The following is a 16911-nucleotide window of genomic DNA, read 5'->3' as shown; positions in this document are numbered from 1 at the left end:
AGCGAGGCTTTGGGGAGCAGTTCAACTCACAGCCAGATGATGTGAGTTGATCTCGGCAACAGAAAACTTCAATGTTCTTGGTCAGAATCTTTGTCTTTAGGGCAAAATCCTCTTTTGAATAGAAGCAAAGCAGAACTGGTTGTTGTCTTCCAACATCCGGATCTTCATCACTCAGTGACCTTTGTCTTTTCTCCAAGTCTGTTGCAGTAGCCTTGAGATCTTTGGGTTGAGGCAGAGTAGGCAGTCGAATCAGGAACCAGGGTTGAGGGTCGATGGGTCTTGTCCCTTCTAGCAGCGTGGAGTCTTCACTTCCCCGTGGCTCCAGGGTGCGGTCCTCTGCTGATCTGCGTCCTCTTGTTGGCTTGGCTTCAGCACTGCGGACTAAGAACACTTCTTCCTCTTTTCATGGGTCTTTATACTCTTTCATCCCATGGTTGTGTATGGGGTGATGGCCTACGTGATTTCTCGAACGTTCGATGGGTCTGTGGAAAGCACCAATTCTTACAGCAGTCAACATCTGGCTTTCTTCCCCTTTTCTGCTGCCTGTCCACCGACCATCTGGCTAACTTCCCCAATCTAGTTTAGAAGAAAACATCTTACTTACTCTTTGAAACTCCCCTGCCTCCCCGCTCAGCTCAGTTTTGACGTCTGCTCTAGTTACAACACAGTCTGAGAAAAACATGTCACTTCGCTTCACAATGTATCATTACTTCAGTTACAATTCTGTAGATTATCATAAATCATTAAACATAATCAACTTTCTGTTTTAATTCAAACATAACTTCTTATAATAATCATCTGAGGTTAATTCTATTCATCATTCATTCATTGTGTTATTCATTTCTTGATCTGCTTTTTATTATATCAACTCTTTGTATAATCATCAGTAAATCAAAGTACAAAAATCCTCATGTTATAATCATTAACAAATCAAAATACAAGAATTTATTTCCAATCACTAATTAAAATGCAGAATATCTATATATTTTAATCAACAGTAAATCAAAATGCAAGATCACTTATGTCGCTCAGGCCTTTATGATCTGTTTTCTGCGTATACCTGGAAAGATCTCACAACTCTATACCAGTTTTCACGACGGGTTGCTAGGTAACGGCCTGGGCTTGGCTGGGGTTGCTAGGTAACGGGCAGAGCCTGCTGATTTGTGACGTTATATTCTTGATGTTATTGAAGCAGACACAAAAAATTATTAACTTATTGCCAACAAAAGGCTGGATGTTTTTTTAAGTGTTTTGAGTTGTTTTTTAGAAGCAGTAGAAACCCAAATGGTAGAATAAAAACACAATAGGTCCCTTTTTAATAATGTAAGAGCAACCGCATCTGATTGAAGAAGGCAAATGGAAATCTTATGAGATAATATTTTAGTATATTTATTACAAAGTCAGTTTCAACACAAACCAGGATGTCTTCCTCACCTTACCAATAATATAAACTGGAGATAAATCCCCAGAGTTATACAAAAAGATCCTACAACGTGCAGTAATGTATTCCTGAGTATCTCATCCATGTCCACAGGCATTAAGGTGCTTTTTTCCTTCTGTATTCAAGTTTCTAATATAAAAGCAACATATAAACAGGAAGATGCAGTAAATAAAACATACATTTTACTGAGTTCTCAGTAAAACGTCCAGGATAAAGTAGAAAAGCTGGATTCATTCATCATTTGTTTCTTGATGAACTAATCTCCTCGCCCACCAACCAGTCTGTGGAAGATGGAAGTATCGTTCTGACAGAGAGCAGCGGGCGTGTCAAACTCTACCACCTTCCCAGCATGCATCACCAGCACACGGTCACAGTCCATGATGGTGTTGATCCTGACAAAACAAACAGATCATGACGACACAATGTTAGCGATTGTTCACTGTCGCTACACTTGCAATGCTGCGACTCAATGCAATCTGCTGGGTTTGCTTTAGTCAGTGGGGTCAAACGTAAAGGCCCAGGGGCCAAAAGTGGCAAAGTTAAGCTACAGGCGGGCCACAAAATTCATTCAATTAAAAGTGCAAAATTTATGTTATTGGTTTGTGTTTGTTTGCTTCTTTTACCTGCTCAACAATAAACAATTTTTGTCAAATCTTTATGTCATTAAAGGTTCATGTTTTGAAAAAGTTTCATTATTAAAGGTGAACCTTTAATGACGTAAAAGAAAAATGTTTTAATTTTGACAGAAACAAGTCTTTAGTTTTATCCTTGTTAAAGGATAAGAATTTAATAAGCTTTATTAAAAGAAAAACAGACATTTTTCTATTTTTATTAATTTTTTTGCCATCAGTTGTTTTTACTATTTTTGACCAAACAAAATAATTTCAAGGGTCACAAATGGCCCTCGGGCCACACTTTGGACACCCCTACATTACATAATATTTTTTCTATAAATTTGAATATTGACCTCAACTTGATACATTGTCTAATAAATAACTAAAATAAAACTGAATATGTTTAATTGATTGGATTTATCAGGGTTATAACAGTTTTGGGTTTTTTGTTATAGTTTAGTTTTATTTTGGGTTTTGCTTTGCCTAATTCAGTTACCGTAGTTTTTATGAGTTATATTAGTGGTTTTAGCTTTTTCATGGTTTTGTTGACTTTTATATGGATTATGTATACATAAGGTAATGAATACTCAACAGAAGATGCCATTTTCAAAAATAAATATTACGTTATTGTTGAACAACCAACTGACTCTTGTAACAAATAGATTCATAAACATAAAAATGAAGGATAATATATCTATAATTTCAGTTTTAGTTTTATAAACACCCAATATCGTTCCAGTTAGTTATGGTTTTCCCCATTAATTACTGTTTTTATTTCAGCTAACAAAAATATTTTCTCAATTTCAGTTTTTGCTATTTGGTTAGTTTTATTTAACCATAATAACCTTGGTAGTTATGTGTCTAAATTTGATGTACATGGCTCAACATAAATAAACTGAACAGAATTTCAGCAGGTGTTGTCTTAAAACAAACACTTGTTTCTATCAGAATTTAGTCCCAGATTTTTTTAATGTTTAGTAAAATTTCACAGTACGTTTTAACTTTTAATGCTCAGTTTTTCCTGTGGGAGAAAGCTTTCTGATCAAATTACTCTTACATTTAGAGAAGATGATTTGAACTGAAATTAAACTGATTGAAATTGAAGGAGAGTCCTGCTTGGTTTTGGTAAAACATTGAATAAACAGAAAACATGAAGCACTAAACAGTCTGTATAGACAAATAATAAAAAATGTAATTTAGTTAAGGATGTAGTTATGGCGACCTCTGGTGGACACATCCAACAGTGAGATGTGGTTCTGCTGAGAAGCAGAAATTAAACTATAATTTAATCCTAACATCACACTCTGTAGGGATTAAATTGTCTTATTCTGGTACCAAATTGGGGGACAGAAAATGAAATGACAGAGCATCTAACCTGTGGGCTATAGTGAGAACCGTTTTGTCCTGAAACTTCTCTCTAATCGTCTGCTGCAGCAGTTTGTCTGTCTTCTGGTCCACGCTGGCTGTGGCTTCATCGATACAAAGAACCTTCATGGAGGAAAGAATCAGCATTTTACTCTTAAATATTCACATCTGAAGGTCAGATTATTTATCAGAAGGGTTTCCAGAGGTGCAGGAACCACTAGAAACTTGGTAATGATCGTGTGAAAACAGAAGTAAGAAAAAACTCAAAACAAATTTACAGCCGTAAAAAAAAGCAATCAGAATACAACATGAAGCAGGAAATTAGGAATATATGAATCCATTACCATTATTTTTAAATCAAATGTACTTAAATTCTGGGACCTTGTAAAATTAAAAACTGTACAATTCATGTTTAAAGTAAGAAATCACAAAAACATGTTTTAGGTTAAGAGGAGAAGGAAATTAAAAAAACTATTCATTAAAACAACCAAAAACTGTTTTGTGTATCAGTGTGGGGGGTAGATTTATTTAATGGATTAAAGGATTATTTCAAACAAAGTGCAAATATAAACCAGCTTTAAAAACTGTTTAAAATGGAGCTTATTTCAATGCCAAAAACAAAAAAATCCTATTAAGTTTTACGACATATTTTTGTTCTAGTCTTCAGTACAAATATATTAAAACAAAACTAACTTACAAGTAACTTTTCTGCAAGAAATAGCAGCTTGTTTTAAGTCAATAATCCCTTAATATTGATTTTTTTTAAAAAGTACTGGTTCTACTGGCAGATTATTTCACTTATAACAAGGAAAAATGTCTTGTTATGAGTAAAATAATCTGTCAATGGGATTAAAACTTTTTCATCAATATTAAGGAATTATTGGCCTAAATTATTGGCCCTTGTCCCCATTAGGGACAAAGGTGAGCAGAAAATGGATGGATTTTTTTGCTTTCCCTTTTTGTCTGTCTTCCCTTCTCTTTGTGTTAAAATTTTAATTAAGTGTTTGGTTACAGTTGTATGATAAGTAATTTATGTTTTTCTGGTGTTTGGATATTTAATTGATTATAAGTTGATGAGTATGAAAGGTGCAGGACATTATAAGATCTTGTATCTTCTACCTGCTCCTTTTCAAACAGATAATATAAAATTGCATGTCACTTGGCATGATGATGATTTGTTTTAATTTTCTTTTTCCTTTTTCTTGTTTTTACTTTTGTCTGTTTAAATAAAGAAATAAATGTGAGACTCACCTTGGCCTGAGTTAGCAGAGCTCTGGCTAGACACAGCAGCTGTCTCTGTCCTGCAGAGAAGAACTTTCCCCGCTCCCCGACCTCGGCGTCCAGGCCACCTGAAACCCACAGACCCGAACCGGTGTTTACGTCTACACCAGTCCATCATGGGACAGAGTGAACTTCCTGCCAGTAACGCTCACCCATCCTGCTGACGGCGGCGCTCAGGTGGCACTGATCCAAAACGTCCAGCAGCTGCTGGTCCTCGTGTCTCTCACACGGGTCCAGGTTTTCCCGGACGGTCCCGCTGAACAGGAAGGGATCCTGGGGAATGATGGCCAACCCAGATCTGCAAAACCAGAACGAAACCACACAGAATGATGAGCCTCTTTCACACAGAGATCTATACAGACACTGAGGGAAAAGCTTTCATCTGATTGGACCTGCTGACCAGTTTTCATCTGATCTGGAGCAAACTGCCAGAAAACTGCAAAGATGTTGAAACACTGAGTTCCTTTAAATCAAAGCTAAAAAAAAACTAATTTGTCTTGAAAAAACAAAATAAGATTTTAAAAAAAACTAAAGAAAATTATAAATCTGATTGTAATAAAAGGCTAAAATAAAAAAATAACTAAATAAAAACAGGTTATGAACACTTTTTAATTTATATCTATACTGTATGTATAAATGCTGTATATTTTATATATATATATAAAATTTTAAAAATAAAAAGGCTCAAAACTTATTTGTTTAAATGAACAAAAAAATTAATAAATATAAATTTATCAAATAAAGTAAAATAACACAAACAGGCTAAAATCCCATTTGCTTTTATTTTTCTTTTGAAAATAAGCATTTTTTTTTAAGTATAATTAAAAAACAAAGTTAAAAAATATTTTATTTTAAAGAATAAAAAAGAAACAATAATTCATATTATAAATGAATAGATTAAAAACAAAAAATATTGCTAAAATCCTAACTTTCCATCACTTTCCTATTACACCACTGCATTTTGTTGTTATTTTATGTTTTAATCATGTAAGGCACTTTGAATTATTGCCTTGTTGATAAAATATGCTACACAAAAAAAGGCCTCGTCTCGTTATTACAGTCATGGATACGTAAACATTTGATAGTCACTACAAACGTTTCACGGTCCTCCCAGGTTGCACAGACCTGAAGTTCAGACCGACAGACTGGTTTCGTCAGATTTTAGACGCCTCCACGGCGGCTCCAGTCCTACCTCAGCTGGGCGACGCCCACAGAGCTGATGTCCAGCTGGTCCAGGAGAATCTTCCCCCGGTTGAGCTCCACCATGCGAAACAGGGCCAGAAACATGGTGGACTTTCCAGAACCCGTGCGTCCCACAATGCCGATCTTCTCCCCGGGTCGCACTGCCAGGCTGACTCCGTCCAGGGCGTTAGGAAGACCTTCTCTGTAGGCCAGAACCACGTCGCAGAACTCCAGGCAGCCATGTTGGGGCCAGGCGGCCGGCAGCTGGAGTCACAACCAGAAAGAGGACGAGATGAGGATTTCCTCTTTAGTTTTTATGGCTGAGGTTGAACTAAAACTCGCTGCTTTAGTTATTAGCTTGTGGTCCTTCACTGCAAAAACAGAAAATCTCACCAAAGTATTTTTGGTCTATTTGCTGTTAGTGCAAATATCTCAGCACACTTGAAATGAGACAAAACTGACGTACAAGTATATTAGCAAGATAAAGGAGCTTGTTTTATATTGATTAAAAAAAAAAACAGATAATTTTGCTTATAACAAGATATTTTACCAGTGAAATAATCTCATCAATCTGATCAATATTAATATGTATTTTCCAGGCACCTGGTGCCATTTAATCAAATAACTATGCTCCCTTCAGTTGTTATGAAAATGATATATAAGAGAAACTTGACTTTAAAGTCAAAGTTTCTCTTAACATTCTTGACTTTTAAAACTGATATGAAACAATTTAAGGTTTTATGTCAGTTTGTCTTAAAATCTCCTGAAACTCCGCCTTCAGGAAGTCCTCACCATCGCTCCTCTCTTAATCCTTTAACAAATTTTTTACCAGCGTTTCACTCAGAAGTAACTCCTATAATGAGCTGTACAGATTTGCAGTTCCACCAGGTGTTTGCTAATTGCTGCTGGCTAGTCTGAAGGAGCTGGGTGGGGGAGTCACAGAAGATTTTTAAAAAACTTTATATAATAATATTGCCTCTTTAAGGAATTATTTACTTAGAACAAGCTCCTAAATCTTGCTAAGAAGTTACTTTAAACCAGAGTTGTGTAGTAACTAGTTATATTTACTTGAGTAACATTTTGGGGAAAAAGAAAAAGTACTTTTAGGAGTATTTTTACTACGCTGTACTTTCTACTCTTACTTGAGTCATTTTATTATGAACTATTTCTTCTCTTACTTGAGAAAAATTTCAGGATTTTCTACCCACTGAATGAAAACAAACATGTTTTAACCAAAAATCCATCAGACTCAGACACACACCTGGAGATTGTGTTAAAGTTTCATAAGTTTTATTTTGAAAGAAACTGATTTGGAAAAATATCCTTTTGCCCAATTTATTTTATAAATCTATAAATTATTTTAATTTCAATCTGAGTTCAAAATACCAAAATTTCTTCTTAACTTTATTTATCTCACTATATAATTTTTAAATATTAAATGATTGACAATTTGATCAGTTTCTCGGTACTTGAATAGACTTTTTACCAAACACTTTTTTACTCTTATTTGAGTAATTCCTTGGATGGCTAATTTTTACTTTTACTTGAGTAGAAATATGTTGAAGTAGAGCTACTTTTTCTGCCCACCTCAGTTTGTAAGTACATTTTGTCTTGTTTACTAACTACTAAGATATTTGCACCAGAAACTAGACAAAAATACTTGGTAAATTTTGTGTTTTTGCAGTGAAGTGTAGCTCTTACCTGGGCGTTGAGTTGCTGTGGTTCAGTTGGTAATTCAGTGGCGTATTCCTCCGTCCTCTCCACACTCACCAGCTGCATTTCCGTCTCTGTGAAGCTGGATATGAGGCCAGACAGCAGCTGAGTGATGGACAGCGCGTAAGACAGGGCCAAACCCAGCAGACCTGAGCAGAGCAGCGGCAGCCAGTCAGTCTGAGCAGCAGAAACCACCTCCTTTACTGGTGTCCGATCTATCCCACCTGGATCAACAACGCTGTACTGGTGCTGGATGACCGCTATCGCTCCGAGGCCCGTCACCACGGCAACGCCGATCAGCTGCAAGCGGATGTCCAGCCACTGCATGGCGGCGTTGCTGGCAAACAGGCAGCGCTGGTACTGGTCCAGACGTTCGAAGTTCTCCTCCCTGAACCTGACATAGGGGAAATCACTCCAGATTGTTCTTCCTTCTTCAAAACAGAGTCACACATATGATTATGGCTGAAAAATTAGATAAACGTTTCACATAAGCCGATATCGATAATTATTGATTAGGATTTTTTTTTTTGTTTTAAATATTTGAAATATTGCCAAACTGGTGGCTGACATTTCCTCTTTTATTCAGTTTTCACTCCACTGTGTGTTTTGTGTTATTTTGAAGCAGCTAAAAGGCAGAGAAGCAAAACCTTAAACTGTTACTGCGCTAATTGCTCAACAAGTTGTTGCTAGGTAACCACATATTACTCAGCAGGTTGTTGCTAGGTAACCAAAGGTTGGTGGAGTTAGTTGATTCCACCAACCTTGCTTAGCTAGCTGTGAGAAGTTTAGCGGCTAAAACTTTTCATCTAGCTACATCTCCCAGAATGCTTTGTGGTTCTGGATCAGAGTTCAGTGAAATTACTGAATATTCCATCAAATGTATTATCTATTGATATTGATCATGTGTCTATCGCTACATATGTTGTTGCTGAAACATTGACCAGTCAATAACTTCTTAATACTGATGAAAAAGTTCTGGTTCCACTGGGATATTGTTTCGCTTATAACAGGAGAAACATTACTGTAATTCCCGGCCTACTACCTGGCAGCGCTGCAACTCGCCCTGATGGTTCCCAGTCCAGTAGTCGTCTCAGAGAAATGCGAGTAGATTGGCGACAGGGTAAGGCTGCAGAGGCGCTTCAGCTCCCGGGACGTGTGTCTGTAGAAGTTCTGGATCCGGTAGTAGAGCAGAGCCAGGGGCAGCAGCGGCACCAGCACCCAGGGCAGGCCGTAGCTGATCACCACCAGCATGCCCAGCAGGTTGAAGACGGTGGCCAGCAGGATGTTCAGGATGAACGGCAGGCTGTCGTCCACGCTGTACAAGTCTGAGGAAAAACGGTTGAGAATGCGACCCAACGGGGTGACATCGAAGAAAGTCACCGTGGCCTGGAGAGGAACACAAAACAGGTTTTCTTTACTCTGTTTAATAGCAGGAATGCACCGATTGAGGTTTTTTGGCCAGTCTCTGATTATCGATATTGTAAAAGTCTGACCTGCCAATTCCAATTTTGGCCGATACCCTTTTTTTTTGTCTGAAATGTGGCTTAATATAACAAGAAAGTCGCTGAGTTGGCATCAATGTTGTGACTATTGTTAACTGCGAACATGCAGATATGACCAGGTGGGCCGGTCTGTCCGCCAAACCGCTCTAACAGGAGAACAGAAGAGGACAGCGGCGGTTCTTTAGACACTTGCTGAGGTAGGTAAGATCAGTGGATAAGATTGGCTTCAAAATAAATATAAAAAATTAAGGAAATCGGTGTCAATAAATCAATGCATGCCTATTTCATAGTTCTCATTCAACTAAGAATGTATATTTTAATTTAACTTGTTTTAACAAATCTTGTCTTGTATTTGAGAAAAAGATTAGTACCACATTTTTTCCCCTTGGAATTCTAATTCTGTGTCAATTTATGCTAAAATCCAAATAAATAACCAAACATTCTTAGATATACATCAATTATGTTCTGACTATATGAAAATAATCACATAGCTGTTTCTTCCTTGTTATAGGATTAGTAAACCTGTACTTTATCCACAATAAAAGCCTGCCCCAAATTTGGTAAATTTGAGATTTATGTCAAAATTCTGATAAAAAGTACAAATTATGCAATTATATATCTTTGAAAAGCATAAGTGGAGCCTCATGCACACCCAACAAGGATGCAGCAAGTGGTTTCTGGACAACAAAACACTTGTCTTTTCCAGCAGCCATTGTAGAGTGCATACAGCGGTAAATCCAGCTGAGCAAACGTTCCAGAACTCTGCTTGCGTTGCTAGGCAACAGGCCGGGCTAGGCTGGGGTTCATTTCTCAAGCACCAAAAAACATAAATTTATTGCCAAAAAAACAGTGAGTGTTTTTTAAGCACTTGAGCTGTTTTTAGAAGCAGCAGAGACCCAAATGGAAACATGAAAACGTACAAAATTAGAATTTTTCACAATACGCCCCCTTTAAGAAATTCTTTAGAAATGAAAGCTTATTATCTATGGAGGGCTTGCTTGGCTTATTATGCTATTGTCATTATATGAGTTGAAAACAGATCTCAAAATAACAATATATTTTATCGCAATAATTTCTCGGATAATTTATTGTCTAGCAAACTTTGTTATCGTCTCGGGCCTGTACCCTTTTCTTCACCACTTCACAATTTTACACAAACACACAATCCACTGTGTTGAGCTCTCATGTAAAATCCCAATAAATCACACAGAAATTTGTAACAAAGGACAAAATGTCAAGAAGTGTGAATCAAATCACTGCTTTTAACCGATGTTTTCTATTTAGCAGTCATCCCATAATAACCGCTAACCGTTAGCCACTGCTGCCAAACGCCGCAGTGTACCTGGAGGACCCGGTCCAAAAGCCGGTTGTGGATGGCAGAAGCAGCACAGATGACTCCGTAGGCGAAGAGGAAGGCCCGAAGCGCTGTGAACACGGTGTTGAAGGCGCCTATGGAGCTGTAGATGGTCAGGTAGAAGCTAACGTCACTGGTGGCGTTGGTGGAAACAAAAACCTCCACAGAGGGCAAAGGGTTTCTGGATGGAGGGAGGAAAATATATTAATTCAGTAAATTCAAATCTTTTAGTTAAATAATATTTATACTGAGTTCTTCATCTTATTTAAAGGATTTTTTCTATTTGAATAACTTACATCAAGCCTCCGGGTGAGAAAAGAAGGACTTGAGGAGGAACAAGACCGACTGAAGACGAATCGTTCGCAGAACTGGAACCGTTGGTTTTCAGTGAGGAGATCCAGTGGGAAAGCCACCAATCAAAAACGTTCTTCGAGGCTTAAAACATAAATTTACAGAGCACAAAATTAATAGCAGATATTATCATAATTTGTACAGATTGTATTTCTGCTACAATCCCCCATTAAGAATATCTTAAAATTTCCCAATAGTGTCGCCTGTATTTTCTGTTATGCTTGGAACATCAATTTATTTCTTTGTATTTAAGTTTGGTGGGATTTGGAATGACTTTCAACGTTGCAGGTTTTTGGTCGTAATGTTTTGACAGGATTGCAGAAACAAAAATGTATAATTTTTGATAAATAACTTGATTCTAAATGGAAAATATTTTATTCAGAAATATCAGCCACAGCTATACAACTTTATTTTTTTTACACATTACTGACACTTTAAGATTGTTTTACCTTAATTTCTAAATATTCTTATAATTTGTCTACTGTATTTTAGTCCTAAGATCGTCTCTCATCGATGCTGTAGATTGTCCCAGACCCACTGTTGTTTTTTGTTTCTTATATAATCACACATAACGTTTGCTTTCAGCCCGACTGCGTTGAGATTCGACTGCTATATTTTTTCCTGGTTATTTTCTAGTAAATAAGCATTTAGAGTCAGAGCAGCGAGTCTTTTCTGGTCTTCCAGACCTTGCATGAGGAGCAGAGACATCAAGATGGCGGCGGCCAGGATCCCACCCACAGCAAACCAGTAGGTCCTGTAGACTCCCCACGCCAGTCCACCCACTCGCTTCTGCTCCGCGCCCAGCAGATCAGGATCGTCGTCCACACAGAGATCAGGGAGAGGAGCCAGCTCATCCTCACTCTGCTGCTCATCTGGTTTCAATCAGGAAAATAAAACAGAAATTAGATTCTTATCATGCAGCATCAGGTTAAAGTAGCTTTCATTTAGTAGCTACAGCTGATTCAGCACACAGTTGTATTGTCTCAGCTAAAGTTAAAGTATTTAGTATCAGAGATGATCCCTAATCAGAGATTTATTCTGCAGGATTTGGTCAGGACCTCATCGTACCTTTCTGATCTGCTTTGGGATCCTTTTTCCCCATTTTTGGCTCAGACTGAATCAGAGGGAGAATCTCCACTGGCGTTCCTGTAAAACAAAAAGTAACTCTGCAGAATAAAACTACAAATTCTTCCTCCATGTATCTGGTTGGACTAAAGGATTACAGTAATATGGTCACAGTGACTGAAACAAAAACTAAAATGAATCTATAGTGACTCAGGAATAGTTTGAGATAAATTCTTTGTGTCACAAAATAAATATGTTAACGGCACTCATATGGTAGCGCAGTGATGATTTAAGAAAAAAAAAAGTTTTCTTTTTTTACGTCAAAGTATTTAGGGCCACGCTAAGAAAAAATAAACAAAATACCAAGAATAAAGTAATAAAATTATAAGAATAAAGTAATAGTATTATGACAATAACCTCATGCAAGTCATAATATTACAAAAATAAAGTCATGTTTCAAGAATAACGTCACAGTAGTAACACAAGAATAAAGTCATAATTATATGAGACCAAAGTCAGAATATTACCAGAATACAATTAAAGTAAATACTACATCTGCATCAAATTATTATCTTATTATATTATAATAATCTGATGTTGATGTGTTGACAGATTAAGTATTTCCTTATTCATAAAACCAAAGAATAACTTATTTTTTTCAACCTTCCTCATTTTACCACAGTTTTAAGACTGTTTTTTTGTGTTGGAGTTCCCGTAGTACTGTGACTTTATTCTTGTAATTTAGTTTTGGTTTTTTTTTCTGGGCCAGGCCCTAACACTCCGTCGTGTTTTTCATGGCAGATCCAAAACTGTAAAAAATGTTGAACGTTTTCTGTATTAAAAGTAAGACATCTAGTTTTCAAATTCATTGAGGTTCGCTTGAACAAATTTACTCTCAGTTATAAAAACAGGATTTGGGTCTCTTTGTAAATTTAACAAAGTTTAATAAAACAATTTAAAAAAGCTGATTTAAGTCAAGCAAAGTCGGAATTTGAGTAAAAGTCTCTGGATTAACATGGCTCTTTATATTAGAAAAGCTTGTGTATACAAGGAAAAACTGAAATTTAGGGTCCCGCGACAAATAATGTGTCAATATATCCACAGACTTGCTTTGACATGATTCCCAATCTGATTGGCTGATATAAATTTTAGTTTTGCACTAGACTGCCCCCTATGGGTTTGGCATGTATAAAACAAAGCTAACGGGTGTATTTGTGTGGCTTCATGTGGATAAAAATATGTAAAAAGACAAATATAATGGATACAATATTATTCATTGTAAGAAAATTATTTCTGTAATAATTTTACTTGAACTGCAGTTTGGGGACCCAAAAAAACGAGTTCCCGACTTGCTGTGACAGTTTAAAAACTTTAGCAAGAAAGAAAGACGTAGCGTCTCAGAACGTAGAAACAACCGTAGTCTTCAGTAAACAGAGTTCAGCTGCTACCTGTTTTAATTATGGTTCCGTTGTCCATGAGGACGACCATGTCGGCTCTGTCCACAAACTCGATGCGGTGGGTGCAGAGGATTCTGGTCTTCCCTTTGAGGAGCTCCAGGATGCATTTCTTCATCAGGTGTTCAGCCACATCTGTGTCGACCGCTGCAAGCGGATCATCCAGCAGGTAGATCTCTTTGTCCTTATGAGGAGGCCAGAAAAAAAGATGGAGGCTCACATGATTACAACACTGATGTGATGATGTGTCGGAGAGAGTAGGAGCTTCTTAAAGAGACAGAAGCCCAATTTCAAACTGGCAAATTACTAAGGCAGATTTCCTTTAAGCATATATATACTTCAAATGACACTTCATGGCAGCAGTCATAAACATTCATGAGGACTCAAATCAAACCAAAGTTTATTTTTACAGCACGTTTCAGCAACAAGGCGGTTCAAAGTGTTTTACATCATAAAAATACAAAAATACAAAATCATAAATCACAGTCAGCAACATTACATTTAGTCAAGTGCCATCATTAATGTTTCACTGATTATGTTTCAAAAAGCAGCTGGGTTTTTAGTCTAGATTTAAAGGAACTCAGTGTTTCGGCTGTTTTGCAGTTTTCTGGATGTTTGTTCCAGATTTGTGGTGCATAGAAGCTGAATACTGTTTCTCCGTGTTTGGTTCTGGTTCTGGGGATGCAGAGAACCAGAAGACCTGAGAGGTCTGGAGGGTTGCTATGACAACAGCAGATCTTTAATGTATAGTGGTGCTAAGCCATTCAGTGATTTATAAACTAACAACAGTAATATATATAATACTAATATTTTATCTGTTTTTATCATATCTGCTAATCTTCCCTTCATTCCCCACACATATAGATAGCCCTAGCCATGATTAGCTTGCAGCTACAGTTGTGCAAATGCTAGATTCAGTTTTTATCAGAGACCTTTGAGTTTCTTTGCTGGCTGTTTCTTGGAGTTTCTAACTCCTGGACATGCAGGTGAAACTTGATCTGATCTGTCTCTGTTTAGTGGATGTAAGAACACTAAACAAGATCATTTCAGTGAGTGTAAAACTTTACCTTAAATATAAAGTGGTTTCTAAATAAAATATTATAATTATTATTGACTGACCATATAAACCGCTCTGGCCAGGGCCAGCCTGGCTTTCTGTCCTCCACTTAGAGTCACTCCGTTTTCTCCCACTTCTGTTTTATCGCCGTTTGGTAAAACCTGCAACAACACAAACGAATCCCAGTCAATTCACCACAAAACACAAACTTATTTCGACCTGAGCTTCACCTTTTCATCACACCGCAAAAAGACAAAATCTTACCAAGTGTTTTTGGTCTAGTTTCTAAAGCAAATATCTTATTACACTACAAAAAGACAAAACTAACTTAGAAGTAACTTTTCACCGAGATACAGAGATTTTATACAGAGATAAAGTAAATAATTCTTTAATATTAATGAAAAAATACTAGTTCCACTGGCAGATTGCTTGATTTATTATTATACATTTTCCCATGTTATAAGTAAAATTATCTACCAGTGGAACCAGTACAATTTCATCAATATAAATGAATTAACTTAAAACAAGCTCCGATGTCTTGCTGAAAAGTTACTTACATGTTATTTCAAGTGTACTAAAATATTTTCACTACAAATTGGACTAAAAATACTTTGTAACATCTTGGGTTTTTCCAATTTACTTCCTATTTCCAAATTCTGCACATAAAAAAATATCCTTTTATATTCATATCATATATCAATTTATCTGCCTTAATACACTGTCACTACGACTAAGCTCTATTTAGCATATTTCTACTTCATGGACTCAGTGGGGTTTGAGAATCTTTTTTAACTGTGACTTAGTTTGTTTTTATCTTTATATGATTCATATATTGTGTCTGAAATACAGTAAATAATGGTGATGAATATTTGGGCTTTTAAATTTAATACAGAGAGATTATTACAAAAAATACTCAAAATCATGTCCCTGAATACTTTATATTCCCTCATCAAACAACAAGATGCTACACTGTAAAAAAACAAAAAAAACATATCTAACTTACGGTAAAATACAGGCAACTATAGCTGTCGGTATTTTACCTTAAACTAAAGGCGTTTTTTACAGTGTACTTTAAATAATTGGATGTTTGAATCAATGCACAGATGGTACAAAACATAAAATGGGAGACAGCTTCATTCTGAATGCCAAAAAAAATTAAAAAGTGGCAAAATGACGAACACAACTTGGAAACAAATGAAAGAATCAATAAGAAAATGCAGTGAAATTACAGTTTTTTAAATAGTTATGAGAAAATCATACATCGAGGTCGTCAGAGAGCGCGCAGGCCTCGATCACAGCTTGGTAGAGAGCAGCGCTGTAGTCTTTTCCAAACAGGATGTTGTCTCGTACTGAAGCGTGTTGGATCCACGGTTCCTGAGCGGCTAAACCAAAACCAGCCTCTCTGTTTGCCACATAGAGAACGCCACTGATTCTGCAGAGCGGAGGACAATTAAATACTCTCAAATAAAGCTGTGAATTTAAGTCCATTCTGCAGATAGAAACAGTTTCGGTACCTGTTGAGTTCTCCAGTGATGGCCGCCAGTAAGGAACTTTTCCCACAGCCGACTTTCCCCACAACAACCACCAGAGAGCCCTGAGGAAAACACACGATGCTGCTCACATGGACACCAGAAAAATGAACAGATTTGACAAAAACACAAAACCTTACAAAGTATTTCTGGTCCAGTTTCTAGCGCAAATATCTAAGTACACTTGAAATAAGACTAAACTAATTTACAAGTAACTTTTCAGCTTGTTTTGAGTAAATAATTCGTTATTATTGATGAAAAGGTTTTAGTTCCACTGGCAGATTATTTCACTTATAACATTTTTTATGTGGAACTAAAACTCTTTCATCAATATTAAGAAATTATTGATTCTAAACAAGCTTATTTATCTTGTTTAAAAGTTATTTATATGTTAGTTTTATCTTGTTTAAAGTTTATTTAAAAATGTGCACTAGAAAGTAGAGGAAAAAAATAATTATTTTCTATTTTAAGATCAAAGAAGATCAAATAAGATTTCTATTTTGTGTTTTTGCAGTGTTTGACGAACTATTAGTGTTACCCAAATACTCTATTATATTTAAATTTATTGCACCATTATTAGCTCCAAGCTAAAGATTATGAATTTGATCTGACTTAAATATAAACATTTTGCATTTACAAACAAAAGCAGACACATTCAAAAATAAGGACAATACACACTGCAAAAATACAAAATCTTACCAAGTATTTTTTGTCTGGTGTCTAATATCTTACTACATTTGAAATAAGACAAAACTAAATTATAAGTAACTTTTCAGAAACAAGTAGGAGCTTGTTTTAAGTAAATAATTCTTAATGAAAAACTACTAATTCCACTAGCAGATTATATCACTTATAGTATGAGGAAAATGTCTTGTTATAAGTTAAATTATCTGAATAATAAGAACTATTTCTTATTCAATTAATTTCTCAACACAAGCTTCTATATCTTGCTTAAAAATAACTTCTAAGTTAGTTTTGTCTTATTTCAAGAGTAATACGATAT

The 16911-nt window shown here is 36.2% G+C and overlaps 1 protein-coding gene across 2 annotated transcripts in view; it reads right to left on the bottom strand.

The window, feature by feature from the left end:
- Window positions 1–1368: 1368 nt before the first annotated feature.
- Window positions 1369–16911, bottom strand: part of abcc10 (ATP-binding cassette, sub-family C (CFTR/MRP), member 10) — a 29106-nt gene continuing 13563 nt past the window's right edge. The window contains exons 7-23 of one of the 2 annotated variants that reach the window (XM_032563356.1): window positions 15894–15973; window positions 15640–15811; window positions 14442–14540; window positions 13317–13506; window positions 11872–11949; window positions 11490–11675; window positions 10749–10887; window positions 10441–10633; window positions 8639–8982; window positions 7821–7990; window positions 7585–7745; window positions 5894–6147; window positions 4854–4999; window positions 4672–4769; window positions 3431–3543; window positions 1660–1833; window positions 1369–1609 (exon numbers count right to left, since the gene is read on the bottom strand). In XM_032563356.1, the coding sequence (XP_032419247.1) occupies window positions 1698–1833; window positions 3431–3543; window positions 4672–4769; window positions 4854–4999; window positions 5894–6147; window positions 7585–7745; window positions 7821–7990; window positions 8639–8982; window positions 10441–10633; window positions 10749–10887; window positions 11490–11675; window positions 11872–11949; window positions 13317–13506; window positions 14442–14540; window positions 15640–15811; window positions 15894–15973 (2559 nt within the window). In that variant the 3' untranslated portion in view covers window positions 1369–1609; window positions 1660–1697. Of the gene's footprint in view, window positions 1834–3430; window positions 3544–4671; window positions 4770–4853; window positions 5000–5893; window positions 6148–7584; window positions 7746–7820; window positions 7991–8638; window positions 8983–10440; window positions 10634–10748; window positions 10888–11489; window positions 11676–11871; window positions 11950–13316; window positions 13507–14441; window positions 14541–15639; window positions 15812–15893; window positions 15974–16911 lie in introns of both variants that reach the window. The other variant, XM_032563355.1, reaches the window with a different exon arrangement.

This window comes from Xiphophorus hellerii, chromosome 5, assembly GCF_003331165.1.
Source record: "Xiphophorus hellerii strain 12219 chromosome 5, Xiphophorus_hellerii-4.1, whole genome shotgun sequence".
Classification (NCBI taxonomy): Eukaryota; Metazoa; Chordata; class Actinopteri; order Cyprinodontiformes; family Poeciliidae; genus Xiphophorus; species Xiphophorus hellerii.
The sequence above is the reverse complement of the archived record's forward strand: the minus strand, read 5'-3'. Positions and strand labels throughout refer to the sequence as shown.